This window comes from Argopecten irradians, chromosome 7 (assembly GCF_041381155.1).
Source record: "Argopecten irradians isolate NY chromosome 7, Ai_NY, whole genome shotgun sequence".
Lineage (NCBI taxonomy): Eukaryota > Metazoa > Mollusca > Bivalvia > Pectinida > Pectinidae > Argopecten > Argopecten irradians.
The window spans coordinates 28780476-28798711 of NC_091140.1; the positions used below are offsets into that span (position 1 = coordinate 28780476).

Genomic DNA, 18236 nt, shown 5'->3' on the forward strand with positions numbered 1-18236 from the left:
ATGTGTATGCCTATGCAAAGTCGAATCCGGTCAAACAAGCGCTCCTACTACATGCTACAACAATTAGCAAACATCATGGCATAGTTATTTGGTGACAGAAATATGCACTGAACCTTGTGGACTTACAACAAAATTGTACAATTCTTTGCATATTTTGCCAAGATTAAGAACACAACGATCAACGAGTCAACAGTGATATCTAAGGTTAGGACGGATGCATAGACACTTTATATTAACTAAGTAATGTCCAAGTCCACCTAAAAAGAATGATATATAAAGGCATACAAACAATCTCTAGTTTAAACAGATTCTAAACCTAACGTTATCAGTAACTTTTTTGTATTTTTAAGTACAAATTCGAATACAAATACAGCAGCGGGTAACAGTTGCTTGCACATTAAAGAAAAACTTGTGCTTCTTTATGCTCCTACTCCTGCTCAGCTATCGGCATTAAGGGAGTGGGGCGACTGATTCGCCCGTTGTCAATATAATGTGACTGTGTAGTGTTTTCGACGGCACGCTTCAGTGATATATCGCTATCAAAAGGACAAGAGTTCCACTAAACAAGTCTTGCAAAACTTTAAACTTTAAAATTATACCTACAACGAGCGGAACGAACCAGAAAACAGGTAAGTTGTTAATTTTCTATGCTTCAGAAATCAATTGCTAAGTCAAACCTCGATGTTTCGTAGATCATGTTTGTTTGTTTGATTAATTAACACCCTAGTAACAGCCAGGGTCATTTAAGGGCGGCCTCCTGTGTATGCGGTGTGTAGCGTGTGTGTAGTGCGAGTTGGGTGTTTTGGAAGACTGCGGTATGTTCGTGTTGTGTCTTCTTGTATATAAAGGGACCAACAAGAAAAAATTCTACACATCGAGACTTCAAAATATCGGTCTGGAAAAAAAGATCGATTATATGGCTTTATGATGAACGCTTGACCTTCCCGAAACAGACCCTGACATTCTTGATCAAAACCACCTCTTGCCATGACTACTTGAATATCTGGATATGTAATGCAATGTCAACTGTTTAGATTAAAGTATAATTATTTCATTTTTGAAAATCATATTGATTTCCAATACATATATCACAGTGACTTGAGAAACACATTTAACAATAAACTCAACGTTCTCGATTGTTAATACTTGTACATGTACCATTAGTTATTGTCAAGCGCAAAGTGCTCTTATTCCATTCCGTATATCATATAGGAAGAAACCGCTGATATCACCAAGAACAAAAGGTTAGAAAGTGGAGCCCACCAAGAGTTACACGTACCGACAGGAGGTCACTGGGGCGGAACCACAGTCAGCAAAGCCTTTCACAATATGCTGGTGGCTATATTTCAGGGTGGTGAATCACGTGACTCAAAATGATATGTTTCACGGAAAGATGGCGAAAATCCTGCCACTTCAGGCATATTTGCCGGGTAGGACAGCTACTCTTATCTTCCAAGCCTTACCATATGTGTTTTGGTATTCATTTAACTGGGTACTCTCGTGTACTAATTCATAGTAGTTTTGGAGAGCATTGCGCAGAAAGATCAAATTAAATATAAATGGTACATAAATGTGGTTCTGATAAGCTTCATGGATAAAATTGTTTTCCATAATATATCATGGATAAAATTGTTTTCCATAATATATTACATATATTTCTATTTCATTCATTACACCCATATTTTATCTTTTTTTTTAAACACAAACTTTATTCCGACATAGGACCTTTATATAGCCGTACAAAACGTTGTTTGAGTTCTATGCGGTTACAAACGAATGTATTTGTACCTTTCCTTTTGTATTACAAATATGTTTCAAATATATACATGTTTCAATATATGTCAAAAAGATATTTGTGGACACGTACCGTGCATTCCATTTGCGGATTCCTACCAGTTGTACTAAAGTGATACGGTACCGCCAAATGGAACGCGTTTGGATTTTTCTATGATGGCGGCACCCATATGACAGATACGCTTCGAATATAAAAGCCAAGTATTCCCGGTGTTAACGATAAAATGGATATAAAAGTGAAACATAAATAGTCACGGAATACATTGAAATAAATAATTCATGTAGTTTTATTAGGATTTAAATAATCTCTGTCTTGTTTTCAAAGGAAATAGATCACAAATGAAAAATCACGGGTCCGCCATCTTGGATCCAAGTGTATTTACGCTTCTAAGCGAACTACTTGCACCGGTACAGAATTCTGCTGGTACGGCGCATTCCATTTGAGATACAACAGATTCACACGACGCGTTCGATACAACTGGTACGAATCTGCAAATGGAACGCACGGATAGTGTACAATTCTAGATTTAAATGAAAATGTATAGAACATGTAGAATCCGCCAATTGTACAAACAGAGAATTAGATGTTTTTTTCTTAATCTCTGTTGCTAAGTAAGTTCACTAGTGCACACTTAGAGCGGCGTTTTTAACATCAAGGGACGCAAAGCAGATCACACTCAATCATAATATAGCACTCATTACTTTTTTATTAACTCTATTTGCATGTCATAGACATGAAATAGAAAAAAAAGAACAATGGTTTCTCTCCTTCCCAAACCTATTACATCTTTAGTTCTGAGCATTACATACACGTAGACAAACGCGCACTTGACGTTCGTCTCAAACGTACACGTATACCCAAACGTAAGGCCAATTTCCTGTACAATATAAGCATTACACCAGTGATAAAATTAGTGAAGAACAACAATATAACTGGTTTTGTAAATAGCAAGTTAAGGACGATCACCCCTAAACTTGAAAGAAAGTTAAAATATCGACCTTTTAAAAGATGTCTTTATTATAACACTTCCATACAAAATTATTTTGTAATTATAATTTTATGTCGATCTTCTTGTAAGATCGTAAGCTACTCGTGTTATTCTGAATCGGTAATTCAATAATTTAAATGCACACGCAAATCAATTATTATATATCATGTTCTTTATACAGACTCAGTTCCTGTCTCTGAAAAAGAAACGGATGCTACATGTATGACAAATCGAAAACTAGAAAGATACAATGACGACGCCGATTATGTATAAGTCAAGAACAAAAAGTATGACGAAAAACGTGTCAGAAAATCTTGGGTAACGTTTTATCCATGGGTTGTCCATGATGAAATCAACGATAACATGTACTGCAAGTACCGTACAAGTTTTTCAAATGTTGCAGATGTGAAATCAAACCTATATGTTGGCTGTGGATCGAACAGTCGACATCGCGAAGATTCTTTAAAACGCATGTGTTGTCGAAGATTCACAGGAGGTGTAGTGATGCATGGGAACGCAAGAATACAACCGCTGAAACGCCACGGCCGCTACTGAAATTAATTGAAGACATGACAAAACTAGAAATACGTCTGCTAGACATTAAGCGCTCGCTAACTACTTCCTAAAACCTTCCAGAACGATATGCATGTATAAGGCTCCTCCGGTGAGATATTTTGCACGTACAAAACTGTAACAGCTAATTATACCCACAAGGCTATATGAAATCATCCTTGTCAACAGGTGTACGTACGTAGCACTATCGCTCATTATCCTTGGGAGAAGGTTTATGTCATTGATGTATTGTCATCAATAATTTCCTTTAAATTACGTCATCAGAAATATAAATTTGAAATTACTTTGAACTTTGTTACTCGTGTTCTTTGTTACATAGAAGTTTATTTGTTATCTTATTGATATTGATACGATAGACCTGTTTGGCTGTTCAAAATAGTCGTCCGCTACAGCACTGTCCAGTCTCTGTGCACGTGGTGACTTACCTGTGTCATGCTTGAATGCCTTACTGGGTACATCAGATTTAGAGCTCAGGCACCCTGACTGATATTGTTTAATGTTGTTTTTTACATTCTGTTTCTCTAACGCAAGGCTGGGTGATTTTATAAATATTTATTAGAACCGTAGCAAATGCGGTGCAGTTTGTACCTGCGCATAGCGGATGTACACAGACTCTACATCCGACGAGGAAAACAATAGGGCGAGAGCACGCGTACGCTCGCCCTAAAAACTTGGTGATGCCTCGCAGGGTCGGATGAGAAAACTATTTAACACTGCTTTATATGTTGCAAAACAGGACACATTCTCTATATTTGAACATTCATGCCAGCTGCAGCAAAAAAATGGTGTTGATCTCGGCACTTTGTATAAAAATGTTAGGAATATATCGAGACAATTGCAGATGTTGCAACAAAAATGACACAAGATCATTTAAATGATAGTAAGTTTCTGTGTGTTTTGTCTGATTGCTCAACTGATAGTGCTGTTATTGAACAAGGGACTCTTTGTAAGATATATTTCTGATGGAATTCCAACGACTGATCTTTTTGATATAGTACAACTTGATAATGCAGGTGCGAATGGTGTGTTTGATGGTGTTGTGAAAGGCTTCGAACATGTAGAAATTGGTGAGAATGAATTAAAATCTAAATTGGGTGCAACTTTGATAGCGCATCCGTTATGATGAGGAAAAAGAATGGCGTTGCAACAAAACTGAGCATCCTTTTGTCAAAATACACTGTAGCTCATAACCTTGAGCTTGGTTTCTTAGATGCTGTGAAAATAGTTATATCAAGATACAATATGTCCAATATATAAATTCCATCACTTTTCTCCTAAAAGGAGAAGGGAAATGAAAAAAGTAGCAGACATATTGGATGAAAGTCAAATTATGCAAACAGGTTTGAGGAAAACCAGATGGGTAGCTTCTCGTTTTTGAGCTGTGAAAGCTGTTATAAACAGCCTACCAACTATGATTACACATTTCGAGAATGCTTCAAATGGGAAGGGCGAAGAAGCTGCAAAAGTCAAGCAGATTTTTAAACTTTGCACATTTTGTGTGTGATATGTTTGTTTGTTTGGTTAATTAACGTCCTATTAAGGTAGGTCCATACTTTTGAAAATCGCGCCAATTCATATGACGCTATACCGGAAGTTGCGGAGGTTGTTTTGAATTCCAGAATGGTTTCCGATACGACACGACATTACACTTGAATATTTTTTCAATAGGTGAAAATTGTCTACATATAATATTGAATGTTTAAAATCATTAAATAAATCAAATAAAAGCAGTGAAGTGAAAATTATATGCTATCTCTGAGGTTTTTGCGGTCCCTGTCGTAAATGGGAATGGATTTTTAAACACCGGAAGTGCCGTTCGTCGCTATAAATCATAAGAGGGGACCCGACCCGACCGAAATTCCGGAATTCTAAAAAAATCGCATACGGATTTCCTTTAAACACACAATTTGGAGAAAATCATAAAAACAAACAGACATAAACCAGATATAATATCACAAAAACGTATGAACTGATGTGGAATGTTTTTTGCGGCATGGTTTTCAAAAAATAATCAATTATAACCCATCTTACCACTGGATGAAATGGGAGTAGGGTTGCGAGTTACAAACTTCAAGCTTACAAAATTGTGAAATTTTGATCGAGGACCTCGTGTTTTTATATGATATTTGAAAAACATATTACCTTGGGCATATCATATACAAATATTGTGAAATTGACATGGGTTTTCATTTCCTTTTTGGCCTATTTATTGATTTTTTACGGGCGAAAATATGGCAAAACATGATAACTACGTATAGAAACGGTCCTGGGAAATAACAAAAATTAATTAGCATTTGTAAAAATAAAATATTTTTGTATATTGTTCTATCGTAAGAAATTTAGGACAAAAAATCAACAGGATCGAGACTACTACATTCACCCTAATATTACAGAAAACATAATTTTATGAATTTTTCTATTTTCGGTCAGCAAATTTGCAGGGATGGTATATTTCAAGCTCAAATATCTCAAAAAGTAGCTCGAGAACACCCATTTGTCTTTATAGATTTGAAATCTACATGAAAAATGCAAGAAAATAAGACCTGTTAGAAAAAAATGACATGGGTTTTCCCATAAGTATGGAGCTACCTTTTAACAGCTATGGTCATGTAAGGACGGCCTCCCATGTATGCAGTGTTTTGCGTGTTTGTTGTGCGAGGTGCGTGTTTTGGGAGACTGCGGTATATTCATGCTGTGTCTTCTTGTATAGTGGAACTGTTGCCCTTTTTATAGTGCTATATCACTGAAGCATGCCGCCGAAGACACCAAGCAACACACCCCATCCGGTCACATTATACTGACAACGGGCGAACCAGTCGTCCCACTCCCGTTATGCTGAGCGCTAAGCAGGAGAAGAAACTACCACTTTATAGACTTTGGTGTGTCTCGACCAGGGAACAAAGCCCAGAGCCTTCCTCACAGAGGTGAGCGCTCACCTAAAGGCCAATAAATGTACTGTCAGAAATGTCCAATCTTAGCAAACTGTTTCAATCAGATCTTTTGACAGCCAATGATGTTAAAGTAAAAATTGAAATTGGAAAGGCTGAAGACTAGATATGGGGATTTCTTGACAAAATTTAAAGCCAATTTTGATGCCGAACAATCAATTCTCACATGCGGAAAGAGTGTGTTTCAATGTGAAGTCTCCAAATCTTCAATGAATTTTCCAAAGCACTTCAGAGAGTTCATTGACAAAACCATTGCTTTGATTCAAGAGATTGAAGTCTCTTGATAAAACACCTATTAAGAAGTTTGGTATATTTGACTATAGGCACTGGCCTACAAACCGAACAGAACTTGTTGATATAGGTGATGATGAAGTGTCAGGTTTGGTTGAAATTTTATTTGCAGTTTTGACAGAAAAAGAGAAAGAGTTAGCAAAGAAAGAATGGCTAGAACTGAAGGTTCGTGTGTCACCTGTCAGGTCTGCACTTCCAATTGAGTTGTACTCCTCTCTTATTCAGTCGAAACCAGAAAATGCATTTGATCTGAATTACACGTGGTATAAAAGTCAACCGAACATGACCCTTAATGGGATGTTCTCAGATGCTCTATTGAACGGAGTGGTTATAAGGATCTGTATTTCAATCAGATTGCAATCCAAAACAAAGAGACATATAGTAAAAAAAAAACAAAGGGCAGGACCAAGTTCATAATCTGATAACAACACTTCTTTGGAGGTGGCAAGTGGAACCACTCTTCAACTCTCACAGTTAGCTACTAGGGCTAGTGATGATGATATGGGGGAGTAAATTAAAATGAAAATAAATGATAAAACAAACATTGTTAGGTCATCTGACTCGGAGCCATTTGGCTGAAACTTGCATGAAATGATACTGACGTGGTCCCGACAAAGTGTTGTTATTTTTCGGAAAGATCTGAAATCCAAGATGGCCGCCACAGCCGCCATCTTGAAAACACATTTTGAACTTCTCAAGTTCTACCGATGCGATTTGGATGAAACTTGCATGAAATGATCCTGACATGGTCCCGACAAAGTGTTGTTATTTTCCGGATCGATCCGGCAACCAAGATGGCCGCCACAGCCGCCATTTTGAAAAACACATTTTGAACTTCTCAAGTTCTACCGGTGCGATAAGGCTAAAACTTGTATGAAATGATCCTGACATGATCCGACAAAGTGTTGTTATTTTTCGGATCGATCCGACATCCAAGATGGCCGTCACAGCTGCCATTTTGAAAACACATTTTGAACTTCTTCTCAAGTTCTACCGGTGCGATTTGGCTGAAACTTTCATGAAATGATCCTGACATGGTCCCGACAAAGTGTTGATTTTTTTGGGTCGATCCGAAATCCAACATGGCCGCCACAAATGCCATCTTGAAAACACATTTTGTTTTTCTCAAGTTCTACCGGTGCGATTTGGCTGAAACTTGCATGAAATGATCATGACTTGATCCCGAAAAAGTGATCCCGAAAAAGTGTTGTTATTTTTCGGGTCGATCCGAAATCCAAGATGGCCCCCACCTTGAAAACACATTTTGAAAATCTCCTCAAGTTCTACCGGTGCGATTTGGCTGAAACTTGCATGAAATGATCCTGACATGGTCCCGACAAAGTGTTGATTTTTTTGGGTCGATCCGAAATCCAAGATGGCCGCCACAAATGCCATCTTGAAAACACATTTTGAACTTTTTCTCAAGTTCTACCGGTGCGATTTGGCTGAAACTTGCATGAAATGATCATGACTTGATCCCGAAAAAGTGTTGTTATTTTTCGGGTCGATCCGAAATCCAAGATGGCCGCCACCTTGAAAACACATTTTGAAAATCTCCTCAAGTTCTACCGGTACGATTTGGATGAAACTTGCATGAAATGATCCTGACATGGTCCCGACAAAGTGTTTTTAACAATATTCAAAATAGCTATATATTACGATGCAATATCTATTTCATTTTTATTTGTTGTGGGAGTTACCTTCCCTAAACACTACCTACCGAAAATACCATGTATCTTGATAATAACACAGGTATGTATAAACAATGACATAAATACTGCTTACACTCTTTACTTATACATCGCATTCAAGAAACGTATTATTGCCTAACCCATCTGATCAAGTCTCAAGAGATCGATTTTGAAGACCCTAATCAGTGGTGGGTCCACCCAATATATTGGTTTCTCAGTCCACATGACCATGGGTAGTATTATTCAGCTGCTGACATTTTGTTTCAATATACAACTTAATATGACACTTGAAATGAAGTTTCAAATTTAGATGCTTAGTGTTTCTCGATTGCGATCTTCAAGTGTGCAACGACCGCCGAAGTGAAACGAAAGGAAGTAACTCTTAAGAAATTTTCTCCATGTCTCGTGAATATATAAGGTTGTATTTCATAACATCTTCGACGTGTAATATGTATCCATTAATTTTTTTTCCAATTTGGTGTGGTTTTCCGTTAGTGTTGTTGCAATTTTAATGCACACAAATGACGGCAAAGTTTTTTTTCTTACCATGTGATGTTAGTCAATTATTCGAGTAATTGATCCAATCAGATTGCTAGCATTGTTTTCAATTTCCATCACATAAGGCTTTGTCATAGTATAAGTGCAAATACGTTGAGACCTAAAACGTTTTTATATTATTCGTAAAAATATTTCTGATTGTGATTTTAAAATATTGAATAAAAATAAAGCATATTGATGAGTGTACTGATGACTTTATTTTTGTTTCCATGGCTTATTTTTATCGCGAATGACATCGAGGCTACTTATGAAGTCACAAGAAGCTTCACTGACGGGGGCAGCGAGAAATTTGATTTAGCAATAGCGATAACAATATACACTAACACGCGTCATTCAATTTGTCTGCACTCCTGGGCTAATTATGGGACCATAAATCCCCCAAGAAGATAGTTTAATGCCTATATAATGTACAAGTCGAAAACTTACTTGTGTGGCTAAATTCATTGTCAACTCTCGTTCATTGATATTCAAGGAAATAAAAACGCTACCAATCATACCAATTTACGGTATCAAATCGAATTTAATTACAACTTATAAATTATAGTTTTAAGACTTTAAACATTCATTGTAGATAAAGAATAACTGATTATAACTGAATATGTACGCATGTATCATGAACAAAATCAGTTTTTTTCTTTCAATTTGATTGTTCTAATTTTGAGCTATATCCATTGTAACACTCCATGCATTGTAGTGTACATGAACTATTCCAATGGAGATAAGTTCCACCATAAAAGTTTTCATTAAATTCGTTAAACCAAGATGGTGTTGTAACGTTTGTGAAGCTGGGGATTTCTAGGGTTGAATCCAGAATATCCCAAGGCATGGATACTACATGCATCATTTGCCTTTTACGCCTTTTTTTATAATTACAAAAGCATTGTCCTTAAGGGATCATTCCCTCACAATGCCTAACAGTCTCAACAACGCGATCTGTTTCACTTGTTCAACTCCGTTCGTCACTTCCGCTGTGACGTCATTTTCTAACCGACTTTTTAATCCCTTCAAAATTGCATCCTTTTTGTTTTTGCGGGCACAGATGACAAAGGGAAAACCAAACTTTTCCCTGTATTTTGTATTTCTTTCTTGCATTGCTTCTTTTTCGTCTCGAGTTAAGTTGTCGATACCTGCAGCCTTCTGTTCGTTTTGGGACTCCGCAGTTAAGGCACCTGCAACCTTTCCGGCAAGATCTGGATGTAATCTAAGGACTCCTTGCTGCCCTGAAAGTAAACACACATGTTCAATACTCCAAATAATACAATCTCTCAATTCTACTGTAGTTTTTTTTTAGTTTTTTTAAAGTTGCCGTCAATATAGACATTTTTGTTTGGGGAATTTCCTTCACTTGTTACAGTCTCAAAATTGTTGAAGATGTGATAACTCATCGCTCGCTGTGCATCTAAATTCTTCACATGAAAATATTTCCATTTGATTGGATAAAAGAGAAATAAGCGCATATTTCCATGTTACCAATCATTGCACCGTGATATCATAATTTGTATAAAAGTACTTATTATCATATTTACTTCAAATTTATTATCTATCAAATTCAACCAAACTAACATTATCTATCACGTAACACATCTATTTCACATATAAATCTAAATGTTTTCAACCATGACTTACCGTCTTCCGGAAGATTGTCTAGGAAGTCACACACGAGTTTATGTATGTGATAAACATCCCTGAATGGACGGTGCTGCCACACAGCGGCTGCACACAGAGAACAATGCTCGACGACATTACCAAATATGGAGACAAAATCATCGCAATCCAGTTCGTTTACATCCACTATACCAATCAATGTCTCTCTAAAAGAAAATTGCATATAATTAAGCAATAATTGCAAAATAAATCGCCTTTCTCTTTAAAACACAAATTGTGAAATTCGCATTGACCTTTAAAGCCAGGGGTGATTTTAAAGTCGACTTGACCTTTAGGATAATGAACACCAACATGTAGACAACATGTACAACAACATGTAGACATGTTTATGTTTTGTTATACTATATTTAACGTCAAGGTCACTCAAGGTTGGTTGTTTACTTTATTTACGTCTTGGGTCATTTAAGGACGATCATACCTGTATGCAATAATGTGTTTGTGTGAATGTCGGTATATAGTGGGAGGCTGTGGTGTGTTCGTGTTGTGTTTCTATAAATAGTGAAAACACTTTAACTTTTATAGTGCTATTTTACCGAAGCTTTCCGCCAAAGACAGCAGACAGCAAGGCGACTTCCAAAGTGATGCGTGTGTGTGAATGTCTGTATACTTTTTGTTATGGAACTAAGATTGACCTAGGGTTGATTGGATTACACCTTTAAAATGTTAGTTTCCACGAAGGTCACATATATCTCTAGCGTATGGATTTATAATTAAGTGGATTCAATATTTTTCTTGAATGAAATATTATATTAATATATTAATACCAAATTCGCTACTGCATAATGCTCTTTATCACGGCCATAAGGATCTCTGCTCCTGACTTTCTTTTCGTGCAGAGGTAACAACTCAATCAAAATAGAAATTTGGTGTTATTTCACAATATCGGGATTTTTTTCGGTTATTAGCAATGTTTGATTATTTTTACATGCTTAATTCCATTATTGAAAAAGGTCATCTCCTAACCAGACGGTTTAATACAAAACATTGCCACCGAGAAGCGCCACTTACCTTGATCTTTTAAACAAATTAATAATTCGTCTTCGCCATTTTCTCATAATATGTAAATCGTCTCTAATGTCGACGGATATTGTTATGTGTAGATAAATTATCAATTTCTTGAAAGGATCAAGTTAAGTGGTGCTTCTCTGTGGTAATGGTTTGCATGTAGTCTGAATAGGAGATGACATGGCTAAGTATGGTGTGTCAGGGCCATAGTACGTATATATGCATTCAACCTTTCTGGACTCTTACCGATAACAACCAGTGTTATACCATATTATGTGTGAGCTCTAACTTAAAACACAGTTCCTGCTGTGTTCTTGAAAATTTTAACCATTTATTACTTATAAACCTGACATAGGTAAATTGCATACGTGCATTCATCCATGCCATTACATTTATCACGTGTCGACGTCTTTCTATTGTTATCATTACTTTCACTTTACATGTGTTCACCATTACAATGAATATGCATTAAATGTTTCGGTTCTGTGATGATAACAAACTGTGACATTTCATATAAGGTATGGAAATAAGGACATTTGTATGCATGTACACGACGAAAGATATATATGTTTGTACTATGTATACGAGTAGTTAGCATAGTGCATATGGTGACTGATTTTGATGCACATGTCATTTTAAATTAAAACGACAACTGATGTCATCCAAGACTACACCCATTTACACACAATTCCTCAAATAACATTCCAAATAAGGCCAGCATTTTGTTTTTATTACTGAAGCTGACCGTCCACTAAATATATTCTTGCGCCTACTCGCCCGAAGACGATCTGTATGCCAGGGTTGCCTTTAAATGCACTGATTTTTATATATATTTTGCACTTTAAATTCTAATAAATATATATAATTTAAACTCAAGAAACATAATCACTCTTTTCACTGCACATGCTAATCCATTTCAATGATTGTATAATCAATTGATATAATTATATATATGTATGTATAAACGATGGTTTATTTTTACCGTCAAAACAAACGAGAGACAGATAGACTAAATACTCAGTATAGACAGGTCTTATTCATACCTATATGGGTTATATATAAGGGAATTGATATGAAATATTATCTACAGTTTTACATGTGTTTAAACTCTCAATGTATAGACCTTTACTTAACTTGTCTGATATCAGCGGCTTTAAAATTCCACGGTGTCGCTTTAAAAACCTACCAACGGGGGTGGGAGGGGGGGGGGAGAAGAATCCCGGCTAAAATGGCAATGACTTGGTTTATATGCATATGATAGAATATTATGTTAAAAAATTCATGTCTTTAAATATGCAATCATTAGAAGCGTATTTAACCTCTTGAAAATAAATGATAAATTATTACCTTTCGTATGTTATATATAGTACTGTAATCTCGCATGGCCCCTTGTTAAGACTGGTTAGCGGTTAGCATGCTTATCAGTATGGATACAATAATGTTAAAGCTCAGAGAATCACACCATGTAAGTAAAATTCATCTATATATCTAACACGTTTATATCGTATATATACTATACCATAACTTACGTAGGCATTTGGTTCGTCTGTTGATACTCACACAATAGTATCGTAGTATCTTCCTGTTAGAGTGTAATGGCGGGTGACGACATACTAGTATGAAATACGTACCTTGACCTACATCTGATGTACATGTTTGTTTGTTCGACTTTTCGGCAACTAAGGTCATTTAGGGCTATGATGTACATCAGCCGCTGTTCTACTACATTGTTTGGCGTAGAATCATTAATATCTAGAGAGAAACGTGAAACCACTTGAAATGCGCATAAAAAGCCCCATTATGTATACGAATAAACATTCGGATTTAATTGTATTAAGAAATTTAAATGTTTGTATCTAGTCAATTTAAATGTGATCAGTAACATGATTTGCATTTTTAAGTACAACCGAACTTCGAATGTTTGTACATATAAAGAACGTTTCCTCCGTTATCAGTATACGAAAACATTAAGGAATGCGATTGCGTGCTGCTGCAATAATGACACGTATAGTTATATTGTTTGAGTTATAATATTATCCTATTAACAGTCAGGGTCATCTAAGGACGGCCTCTGGCTAATAATTCAATTTTGCTTGTTACGAGCATTTTCATTGGCTTAAAAATTTACTTTATCAGCCCATACAGGAAAAATGGCGTCGCCTTTTGTGACGTTGCTTCTGATTTGCTGAGATGACGGCGTAATGATTTCATAGACAAATGAGTCCCAAAATGAATTTTGAGTACTGAAGAGAACATATTTTGTAAACTGAATTATAAGGATTAATTTGAATAGATTTTTTTATGTTATGGAGATATAACACAAAAATCTGAGTGTACTCTCATCATAAACCGCTTCACGGTTTATTTAGAGTACGCTCAGATATTTTGTTATGTCTCCATAACATAAAAATCTATTCAAGTTAATCCTTAATTAAAGTCTGCAAGTAGAGCGTCAGAATGGTACCTGCAGCTCATATTGCATAACCGTAAAAGGCGACTATTTTTAGGAAATTATCTTTTGTTTTCATCCTAACGTTTCCCTTGACATTGCCTCACTTTTGTTTTGCCTTAGGTTGAGCGTTCTCACCTTTGAGGTACGCTCTAGGTTCTGTCGTCTTACCGAGACACGCCATATTCAATAAAAGTAGTTTCTGCTCCTGCTTAGCGCTCAGCAGTAAGGGAGTGCGACAACTGTTTCGCCCGTTGTCAGTATAATGTGACCGGGTGGGGGTGTGTTGCTTGTTGTCTTAGTTCGGTTGCATGCCTCAGTGATCACTGTAAACACACTGGTGACCGTAATATATATTACAGTCATCATATGTTACGGTCATCTCAAAGATGGATGCCGGCGAAATCGCTAAGTTGCGGTTTTCGGCTGATTTTGATGGTTTAAGATGACGTTGAATGTTTTCCATTGTTCTTCGAAGGAAGAGTTTTAACGTGCTGTATCTGAAAATCATATCGGTTTACACTGAAAGTGTATACTTTTAATGCAATAGACGCTAGGAAAAATATCTCCGAGATGACCGTAATATACAACGTGTTGTCAAAACCAGATGACCGTAATATGAAATATAGATGACCGTACTATGCTTTGAGAGGTTCTTCCAACTGAAGTTTTAAAAGTTGCATTTTGATATAAAGCGTTAATTACATGTAGTTATATGCAACGCATATGTTATAACATGCTAATATCGAATCAATGTATGTGTACATGCGATGCTTTTCACGTGTCGGTTATGTACCAGCACTAATAACAGACAACGAAATAAGTAAAAATGGATTATAGCGTCGTTATATGGAGATAGATCTTTATATAGACAACATTTAAAAAAAAACAAAAACATTAAATTTCCTGTTCCTAGATATTTTTGTTTGTTTAATTAACGTCCTATTAACAGCTATGGTCATGTAAGGACGGCCTCCCATGTATGCGGTGTGTTGCGTGTATGTTGTGCGAGATGCGTGTTTTGGGAGACTGCGGTATATTCATGCTGTGTCTTCTTGTATAGCGGTGATATTGCAAACACATCAGGCTCGGTGATTATCATTACATGACCTATCCAGTTCATGTGTGCTAAACTAAACCTTTTAAAAATTTTATAACCTTGGTTTATAAATAATGTTAAGTACCAATTGAACTTTTTAGATATAGGCAAACGACATTAATACAGGTAACATCAAAGTTGTCGTTCTTGTTTGTTTTGTTTGCTGTTTTGGTTGGAAAACATGATTATTTTGAACAAATAATATTTTGAAATATTTAATCCTTTAAATGACTTAAACTGTATGCCGATGGCTGACTAATGTCCCTTACCTCTTATTAGAGGTGTCTTACTTGTTCTTAAAAAAAATATCATGGTCACAGGAAATTAACATGTTGTCCTGACAAATTTTAACCTGTGTTTATTGACCTAGTTACTATGGCAACTAAACTTTTGACTAACGAAAACCTGCGTACCCGTTCCCACATTATCCCAAACAATTACTGTCAAGTTTCATTGAAAATGATCCAGTAGTTTATGTGGAGTTGTTGGGACACAGTTTTTAACATGCGTATCGTGACATGGTTACCACGAGGACAAAAAAAATCTGAATGCACATCCTAAAATGGTTCTCAACAATACTGCTATTTATCATTAAAATCGATCCAGAAGTTTAGGTGAATTGTTAAGACAAATTTTAAAACCTGTGTAAAGTGACTTTGTTACAATGGTAACCAAAATATCGAAAAACGAAAACCTACATGCACATCTACACATGGACATGGTCTAAAACAATACTGCCAAGTTTCATTGAAAATGGCCCAGTAGTGTAAGATAAGTTGTGTGGACAAAATTAACCTGTGTGTAGTGACCTGGTTACCATGGCAACCAACATTTCGACAAACAAAAACCTACATGCACATCTACACATGGTCATGGTCTAAAACAATACTGCCAAGTTTCATTGAAAATGGCCCAGTAGTGTAAGATAAGTTGTGTGGACAAAATTAACCTGTGTGTAGTGACCTGGTTACCATGGCAACCAACATTTCGACAAACAAAAACCTACATGCACATCTACACATGGTCCCCAACAACACTGCCAAGTTCCATTGAAATCGGTCCTAATTTCGTTATGGGGGGGGGGGGGGGTAATCAAAATTTTACAGTTTGTTCAAAATAACTATGTGAATACAAATGGTTGAACAAACGTGGGCAAATCATGCCGCCCTGTTAGTGAGAGCCAGTTAACCTTTGTGTTTTCATCGTGATTTCTAACACGTTTTATTCATTGAAATTATCTTATTCTTAGTAAAATATACACACATATATATATAATTGTGTATATTGTATAAATATGATCCTAGTGTCTAACACAAATTATAAAAGAATAAAAGATTATGTTATAATTTATTATTGACAGTTTCTTTGTGTGTTTGTGTGTTCACACACCGTCACTACAACGCTCATACACATATGGACACCTTCGTGAGGTGCGCTTTTGATTACAAAACATTGTACTACGTACAGGTGTACTAAGGAACGATTACTTTGCACTTACTGAAAATGATACAGATTTAAACTGTCGGTGAACGAGCCGTGTATAACCACGAATTTTCAATATGGATTCCCCTGTGTATACCACATTATGGTTTAAGACCCCGTTTAAAAGTTAAAAGTATAATAAGCAGAGATAACGTCACCATTATCTCTGCGCCCTGCAGTCAACCATTACAAACAAGAAACCGAACATCTTTATATATCACTTGTGTGTTCAGATTTTGACCTAGACCCCATCTAACCCCCAATGAAAGCTATTTTATTGATGCCTGTTTTGCGAGGTATCTTAATGTTTACGACCTTATTTAAAAGTGATGTTTTGTATGCCTATATATCACGTTTTTGGTGTACTTGAACATAACGTAGTTGATATAAAGTGTCTATGCATCCGTCCTAACTTAAGATATTTTGTTAACTCGTAGATTGTTGTATAGTTTGTAAATCCTGGCAAAATATGCAAATACATTTCAGTTCTGCAAGATCACAGGGTTCAGTACATATTTCCGTCACCAAACAACCATGCCATTATGTTTAAAAGTGTAGTATGTAGTAGCAGCGATGGTTTGACAGGATTCGAGTCTTTTTGAACTTGTCAGGAAAATGGCGGCTGTAGATTATAACATGTAATGGCATATATGGGACGTTCCAATTGATACCAATGTACATATTCAATGTTATAATGTCATCTGAACATAGTGGGAATATTTTTTTTAAATGTTTTATTTAAGAGGTAAATATGTTTCGTTGTGTTCAATGTACCTAATAGTATAATAGGCGTATTTGAGATGATTGAAATGCCTTCCTATATGCTATATTTGCATCATGTAATCTACAGCTGCTATTTTCCTGACAAAGTCAATAGAGATGATGAAGAGAAATCTAAAAGATACTACAAGGAGATAAAATCTATAGAACACATATCAACGAACTAACAAAGGGAATGAAGATATTAGTATTCGCTTTACACTTGACAAGAACGCCAGTGCCAATACATCGCTCAAAAATCTGTTGCAGCACTTGTATCCGAAATTCAGGAACTACAACAGAGCAAATTAGACATGGCGAAACAAATATGTGAACTTAACAAGGGGCCTATGGGTCTTAACGGTCATCTGACTATTGGCACAATACCAGGTCGCTTGATCCGCATCATGCTACAAGTCCAATATCAAGTCTCTAGACCTCTTCGTTATTAACAAGAAGTCTAGTTTAGCCTATTTGATTCCTGTTTTCACAATTTGGATTGGCCTTATGCCTTATAAGTTATGTGCAAAATTTCATTGAAATTGCTTCAGCAGTTCTGGAGAAATCGACAATGTAAATTGAGGCACTACGACGCACAACGGATGACGACGGACAAAAGGCGATTAGAATAGATCACTTGAGACTTCGTCTCAGGTGACCTAAAAACTCTGAAAATGGTATGCACCATTTCCTCGAAGAGAAACGCGTTACTATATAATTATTTTTTCTCGTTTTCGAGAGGAGCTGGAAACGAACTGCCTAGGCTCAGTTAAAGGTGGTTGGTGACGCACACAACAAACTACAAGACCCATCCTTCTGGCCGGAAGGCCTATCTGTTCGTCCGTGTCTTTCAAAGAATGTTTTTATCAACGAACATGAACAATATGTTTTGGAACATAAAATGTGTAATGGCAGGTACGCCGTACCTCCTAA

The 18236-nt window shown here is 36.3% G+C and overlaps 1 protein-coding gene across 2 annotated transcripts; it reads right to left on the bottom strand.

The window, feature by feature from the left end:
- Positions 1 to 9018: 9018 nt before the first annotated feature.
- LOC138328057 (2-oxo-4-hydroxy-4-carboxy-5-ureidoimidazoline decarboxylase-like) lies at positions 9019 to 13271 on the bottom strand. Of its 2 annotated transcripts, none has more exons than XM_069274658.1 (3): positions 13146 to 13271; positions 10471 to 10655; positions 9019 to 10064 (listed from the first exon to the last, which is right to left on the bottom strand). In XM_069274658.1, the coding sequence occupies exons 1-3, from the start codon at positions 13220 to 13222 to the stop codon at positions 9739 to 9741; spliced, it is 588 nt and encodes a 195-aa protein (XP_069130759.1). In that variant the 5' UTR covers positions 13223 to 13271; the 3' UTR covers positions 9019 to 9738. The 2 variants fall into 2 exon arrangements, with proteins under 2 accessions (XP_069130759.1, XP_069130760.1); XM_069274659.1 differs by having other exon boundaries at positions 13044 to 13199.
- Positions 13272 to 18236: the final 4965 nt, after the last annotated feature.